Below are 7,288 nucleotides of genomic sequence, written 5' to 3' on the forward strand. Positions count from 1 at the left end.
GGCGCGTGTTCATCTCTCCATTTTATTAGTGTAAACACCCCCCACCCGCTCTCCCCACTATTAAATACAAACCAGGAGCACAGAGCAGCTCCTCAGTCGCTTTCTCCTTAGGAGATGCGCAGCCGAACCGCCCCTGGAGCCCCTCAGCCCGGGCAGCACAGCGGGGGCCCGAGGGGCGGCGGGGGGCAGCACAGCCTGCGGGCACGTCCCCGAGGGCAGGGACGGCTCCTGTCGGAGGGCTGCGACCTCCGGTGTCCTACGGATACTGCGAAGGCCGAGGCGGCCCGGGTCAGGGTTCCCATGGGGAGCAGCTGACGGTACACGAACACGGCAGGAGCACTCCCTGCGCCCCTGGGGGCTGCAGCTCCCCCCCGCCCCAGCAGCCAGGGGCGCTCAGGGAGCTGTCTCCCTGCCAAGTGGCATACGCTAAAACCAACCTCGTTATTGCTTTTTTTAGGGGGCAGTCCCACTGCTCAGGGCTGCGGCGGGCACAGGGACGCAGCACACGGCCGACACTCCAGTCCCTGCTGCCAGAGGGTGCCAGGAGAGCCGAACGAGCACCAGGAACAGCCCTGCATAGTGGGGGGGAAAGGGGGAGACGTGCGTGGGATCTGCCCCAGCCCCGGCTGGCCCCCCACGGCAGTCACAGCCCCGCTGTGGGGTCTCAGCGTCCTCCGGCAGCCGGAGGTGGAGCAGTTCACAGGACAAGGCAAGGGGCAGCATGGCTCCGCTCCTCCCCGCCGGGCTGGCGGCAAGCGAGGCAGCGGCCGGCACCGCTGGGGTCCCAGAGCACAGCTCGGCTCACCCCATGCTGGCAGACCCCAGCCCTGCCCGGGCAGCATGGGGGCCGGTCCCCACAGCCGCAGCGGAAGGAGGAAGACAGATTTTGGGCAGCGGGTCAGGCGGGGCGGGCAGGCAGGCTGGGCAGGGCCAGCCCCTCGGCGCCCCGGGCTCAGGTGCTGTTCCCCTGCTCCTGCTCGAAGAGCACCATGGCGAGCTGGGAGCGGGAGCCGACGCCCTCCAGGCTGCTCTGCACGCAGCGGTGGTAGATCTCCTCGCTGAGCCGCGGGTTGCAGGCCTGGGGCCGGTAGCGCTGCAGCAGGGCAGGCTCCACGGCCCGGAAGACGTGCAGGTTGGAGTACTTGATGAACATGTCGTAGATGTCCAGGGTTTCCAGGATGTCTTCATTCTCCTGCACGTCGCCGGCCATGCGGGTGCGCGCCGCCATGTAGTCGGCGTTGTAGAAGCAGGCCTCGTGGAAGACGTCGCGGTCGAAGCGCCCCGCGTCCCGCAGCAGGTCCAGCGTGGGGGGCGGCACCTGGTTGTGGTAGGCGATGGCGGGGTTGTAGCCCTGGAAGTGGATGGGGAAGAAGACCTGCCAGTTGTTGATGGTGTTCATCCGGCAGCGGTTCAGGAAGTCGACGGTGACCTCCGTGCCCACGCCCGCCACGAAGAACAGCGTGTCCACGGGGTGCTTCTTGGAGATGATGTCCATGACCTTGATCTGGGAGGGGGCGTCCGTCTTCACGCTGATCCAGGGGATCTTCACCTCGGCATACTTGCGCTCGTACTCGGTGATCTGCGCCTTCACGGGGGCAAAGATGTCGTTCTGGGTCACCTGCTGGGCCTCGAAGGGGTCGTAGATGAAGAGGAAGGTGAGCACGGCGTTCTCGCTGCTCTCAAAAGCGGCCGCAGCGTACACCTCCAGGAAGCGCGCGGCGTGGTCGCGGTCGTGTGCCGTGAGCGGCAGGATGACGTTGATGCGGCTGGCCTCCGTCACGTAGGGCATGGGGATGATCTCCACCTCGCTGAGGGGCCGCACCAGGTGCACGCGCTTGGTGACGGAGCGGCTGTGCCCCTTCTGCGTGACCACCTCCACCTGCAGGTCCAGCGTGTACTCCATGCCGCGCGTGGGGTCGAAGCGCCGGTACCCGTTCACCAGCTGCTGCTTGCGCACGTGCAGCACCGGCTGGTACTTGCGGTTCAGCTCCTCCATGGCCGTGGCCACCACGTCGGCCACGTCGGCCAGGTCCACGCCCTGCAGCTCGCACTTGGGGGAGCCGTCCACGCAGGCGTAGACCTGATCCTCCGTGAAGTAGTCCCAGCGCAGAACCTCGAAGCGGGTTTTGGGCTGGAACGGGGACGGGATGCCAACGGGCCACGTGGCGCCGTGGTCCCCGTCTGCGGACAGGCTGCTGGCGTTCTGGATTTCCAGCTGCAAGGAGAGAAGCAGAGGTAGAGCACAGCATGCACAGCATTAGCGCACAGCACGCCACCGTCAGCAGCAGGATCTGCACCTTGTCCCAGCCCGTGCCACCTCTGCTGGCAGACCTCAGCACCCTGCCAGCTCTAGCACCCTGAATCGCCCCAGCCCTAGGGCCACGGGGATGGGTCACGGGGCACTGCCGGCGCTCTCCTGACACCGCTGCAGCCACAGCCCAGCTGCAGGTCAGAAAGCCCTCACATTAGAGCAGAAAGATGGGTGACACCAGAAAGCGATGCCAGGAGGGGCCCAGATCCTCCCAGCCGAGCCACGTCTCACCTGGAGCTGCTCTATCTCCAGGTACGTCCTCTCCAGCTCCACCTGGGCAAAGTACTTGTGCAGCCGGTACATCTGGACAGGATCCAGCACAGGGTGGACGGTGAAGGCGCTCTGGAAGCGGAGGTCGGACTCCTGCTCAGGGTCCGCGTTCTTCCCCAGCTCAAAGTATTGGTAAAGCAGGCCCTGCGTCAGCGAGGGGAGAGAGGTTACAGCTGACCCAGACCCACAACCCCACCCCACCACATACAAGCACGGCAAGCTCCAAGGGAAACAGCACACAAGGGCTGGTCCCACAGCCCTGGGAGCCCACGGGGGGCGGGCAGCAGCGGCGAGACACTGCCAGGGGGCTCTGCTCCGTGACAGCAAGGAAAGGGAGAGCGGCAGCCCGTGCCAGGCTGAGGAGGCAGGGATCAGGCTCTCAGAGCCCAGCTCCGTCGCAGGACCTACCTCGTGCTCCTCGGTGCAGCTGACAGCCGTGTGGTCGATGATGCAGCGCCCCAGCCACTCGTCGGGCCGGGAGCTGAGGATGTCGTTGCGGCAGGACTCCAGGTGGGGCTGCAGGCGCAGGAGGAGGCTGCGGGACAGCAGGTACCCGAAGCCCCCGTGGCAGTAGTGCCCGTCGGTGTCGCCGCCGATGAACTCCTCGGGGCGGCCCAGGTAGAGCAGGGTGTCGATGCTGAGGTGTGCGACCAGGCGGTTGATGCGGTGCGCCTCCGTGTAGGTGTCGTCCTGCACCAGGAAGAACCAGTCGAAGTCGCTGACGTAGTGGTCCAGCAGGTACCTGACGGTCTGGTACATGTTCCAGATGGGCCGCTCGTCGCTGTGCGTCACCACCGTCATGCCGTGGGGCACCTTGCGGCCCCGCGTGCCCGTGAAGTACACCAGGCGCTCCAGGCGGTGGGCCAGCGTGCGGTTCACGGCCACCGCCAGCGTGCTCAGCGTGCTCTTGGAGGTCAGCACGCCCACGAAGAGCCGCTGCCGCATCCCCAGCTCCGTGCTGATGTACCGGGTCCTGCGGGAGGGACAGCACCCCTGAGCCGGCGGCGCCAGCACCCCGCAGCGCCGGGCAGGAGGCTCCGACGTGGGAGCGGGGCCGGAGCCCAGCTGCTGGCACGGGGAGGACGCAGCCGCCCCCAGCTGCCGCGCTCACAATGACTTCCAGGTTTAATTCTTCCAGCCGGCCCCGAGGCAGGAAGCGACCCCCCCCCCCGGCTCCCACGCTGCCTCCGCTCACACACTGGCCCCATTCAGCCCCACGGCTCCCCCCCGTCCGCCCACCCCCCCGGCAGGGACAAGGAGGCCCTTTCAGCGCCCGCTCCGTGCCATCGGCGGGGTGAGGGCTGGGGACACGGCCCTGCTGGGGCTGGGCGTCGCACAGAGCGTGCTGCGCCCGGCCCCGCAACCTTTGCACCGTGGGGACGTGGGGACGAGGTTCCCCAGCGGTGGCGGGCAGGTGGAGGCAGCGGGGAAGGGTCATGGGGAGGGGGAGACGGGGAGAGGTCAGGGGGAGAGGTCATGGGTAAGGGTCACGGGGAAGGGGGCCAAGGGGAAGGGTCATGGGGAAGGGGGCCAAGGGGAAGGGGACACAGGGAAGGAGCTACGGGGAAGGGTCACGGGGAGGTGGACACAGGGAAAGGTCATGGGGAAGGGGCCACGGGGATGGGTCACGGGGCACTGCCGGTGCTCAGGTCCCACAGAGAAGCCCCCCAGCGGCCCACGGGGACGCGACCTTCGGGCAGCAGACCCTCCCGGAGGAGGCGGCTGCCCCCTCAGCGGCCCCCCGCAGCCTGCCCGCCGCCCCGGTGCGGGTCCCGGTGCGGGTCCCGGTGCCGTGCCACCCCCGCCCCGCACCTGACGGCCTTCTTGGCGGCCCTGCCGGGGCTGGGCGGGCGGTAGGGCACGACGCGCGGCTCCCAGCTCTCGGCTCCCAGCCCGGCGGGCACGGCGTTGGGCCTGCGGGCCGCGTTGCCGTTGTGCCGCCCGCCGTCGTGCGGGCCGCCCGCGGGGCCGACGGGGGAACCGGCGGCGGCGGCGGGGTCGGTGCGCGGGCGGCCGTCGGTGCGCGGCGGCGTCCCGCAGGGCTCCTCCACCCAGGTGACGCTGAGCAGGCTGAGCGTGAAGCCCAGCGACACGCCGATGGCCACCGGGCCCGCGGGGCGCAGCAGCGACAGCAGCAGCGACAGCCGCATGGCGGGGACCGCGCCGCGACCGCCACCGGGACCGCGAGCGGAGGGGCGGGGGCGGCTCCCGCGGCCCGCTGGCGGCGCCGCCGTCCGACGTGTCACCCCCGCGCCCCGCCCCGCGCGTCACCGCCGCCCGCCGCCAATGGGAGGCGCCCGCGGGGAGCGCGTCACGGGAGGGGCGGGGGCAAGGGGAGGGGGGTTGCTAGGAGACCGGGCTGCCGCGGGGCGCGGCCTGCGGCGGGAACGGGCCTGCGGGGCCGGGGCCGTGTCACTGCGCGACGGAGTCACGGTCACAGAGACACAGAGACACAGAGACACACAGAGACACACAGAGACACACAGTCAGAGACAGAGACAGTCAGAGACACACAGAGACACAGAGACACACAGAGACACAGTCAGAGACACAGTCAGAGACACACAGAGACACACAGAGACACACAGAGACACAGAGACACACAGAGACACACAGACAGTCAGAGACAGTCAGAGACAGTCAGAGACACACAGTCAGAGACACAGTCACACAGAGTCACACAGTCAGAGACACAGTCACACAGAGTCACACAGTCACCTAGGTTGAAGAGACCCCAAGATCCCCCAGCCCAACCTCTGACCGAACACTAACCAGCCTCCGCTAAGCCACACCGCGGAGCTCTACGTCCAAACGTCCTTTGAAGCCCTGCAGGGCTGGTGACTGAACCACCACACCCACCTCCACCAGCTCGTCCCAGTGCCTAATGACCCTTTGGGTAACGAAGTTCTTCCCAGCGTCCATCCTCTCCACCCAATGTCCAACCTCTCCACCTAATGTCCAACCTCTCCACCCAATGTCCAACCTCACCAGGCACACGGGAGAACAGAGCAACCCCCACCTCACTGCAGCCCCCTTCAAGGTGCCTGTAGAGCACGATAAGGTCGCCCCTGAGCCTCCCCTTCTCCAGGTCGAACAACCCCATCGCCCCCATCCAGCTCCTTTTCACGGGCCTTGTTCTCGTGAATAGCTAGCACGAGGCAGAGGCAGTCACATGGAGAGCAGCTTAACAAAGAGCGCATCCGAAGTACCAACAGCCGGAGCACGATGGGCTGGGAGATGCCAAGAGGGAAGAGATGCAGGAGAAATGAGCAGAGATTTTCCATGGGAAACGGCCAGAAAGCAAGCGTGGTTGTAAACAGCCTTTGTTTTCTGTACACAGGGAAACGCAGTAGAAATAGATATATTTGACTGCCCTCCCAGATTAAAATAGTTAATAGTAGCTGCCTTACACGAACCCAGATAATTCTGCACTCGTGATGGGAAAAGGGGCGGGGGTTCTGAAAGTGCTGCTGCTGACCTGGGCTTGCAGTCAGACACAGGTAGGGACCAGGAGCACGAAGCCTTCACCAATAGGACTGAGTTAGGGAAGCTGAACGGAGACAAAGCCACGGGCAAAGCCAGGCTCGTGCCAGCAGACAAGTCTGGGGGCAGTCCCCGTGCCCTCGCAGCCCTGCAGCTCCAGGCTCCGTCTCTCCCCGCACACCCGGCAGTGGCCGAGCCCAGGGCCCCGAGCATGGCCCCCAGTTGCTCCCAGGGGGGAAGCAGCCCCCAGGCAGCTTTGCCGTTCCTCCGGCAGCCCCCTGCAGCCCCCGCCAGCTGCAGCTCCGCGCTTTGTCTCGGGCTGGCGCGGGGCTGCAGGGGGCTGCCAGGGAACGGCAGCCGCTGCCAAGAGCCTGCTCCCTGCCAGGAGGGGCCGTGCCCGGGGGTCTCAGAGCCACAGCTGGGAGATGCAAGCCCAGGGGGGTTCCGTCCCCGCAGAGCTCCGTGCCCTCCCATTTACCCGCTGTGCCTGCCTCTGCTGGGCTCTTGCAGGGGCAAGCAGCCTCTGGCTGTGCCCCTAACCCACTTTGTTAAACTCCCCGCGTGCCAAATTCTCCACGGCCCTGGGCCAGGCCGCCTCGTGCTGCAGGGCCATGTGTGCCCTGCACCTACTGTGCACATGGACAGTGGGCCCTTCCCTGCACGCCCGAGGATGCCGTACCCCTGCAGTTTTCACACTCCCACCCCTGCACTGTGTGTCCTGTGCTCAGCACCGCTCTGTCCCCTTTACAAGGTGCCTTGCAGCCACTTCCCACCAGTCGTAGCATCACAGAATCACATCACAGAATGGTTTGGGTTGGAAGGGACCTTAAAGGCCATCCAGTTCCAACCCCCTGCTGTACGTGGGGATGCCACCCACTGGATCAGGTTGCTCAGGGACTCATCCAACACCCCCAGGGATGGGGCATCCACAGCTTCTCTGGGCAGCCTGTGCCAGTGCCTCAGCACCCTCTGAGTGAAGAATGTCCTCATAGCCTCTAACCTAAATTCTCTTCCTTTTGGTTTAAAACCCCGGACCACCAAGGGCACCCCGCACACAATGCACAGAGCAGTGCAAGCAGCACCACGTCATGCACGCAGCGTGGTTCACACTCCCCAGCACGTGTCCTGGTGCACGCCCCACCGCACACCCCACCGCACACCCCACCGCACGCCCCACCGCACACCCCACCGCACACCCCACCGCACACCCCACCGCACACCCCA

General features: G+C 66.5%; 1 protein-coding gene across 1 annotated transcript; it reads right to left on the minus strand.

Moving 5' to 3' along the window:
• Window positions 1-8: 8 nt before the first annotated feature.
• Window positions 9-4,852, minus strand: CHPF (chondroitin polymerizing factor). Its single transcript, XM_035311984.1, has 4 exons — window positions 4,394-4,852; window positions 2,990-3,554; window positions 2,543-2,725; window positions 9-2,215 (listed from the first exon to the last, which is right to left on the minus strand). The coding sequence occupies exons 1-4, from the start codon at window positions 4,729-4,731 to the stop codon at window positions 953-955; spliced, it is 2,349 nt and encodes a 782-aa protein (XP_035167875.1). The 5' UTR covers window positions 4,732-4,852; the 3' UTR covers window positions 9-952.
• Between the last annotated feature and the right edge of the window lie 2,436 nt (window positions 4,853-7,288).

This window comes from Oxyura jamaicensis (genome assembly GCF_011077185.1).
Source record: "Oxyura jamaicensis isolate SHBP4307 breed ruddy duck chromosome 7 unlocalized genomic scaffold, BPBGC_Ojam_1.0 oxy7_random_OJ86, whole genome shotgun sequence".
Lineage (NCBI taxonomy): Eukaryota > Metazoa > Chordata > Aves > Anseriformes > Anatidae > Oxyura > Oxyura jamaicensis.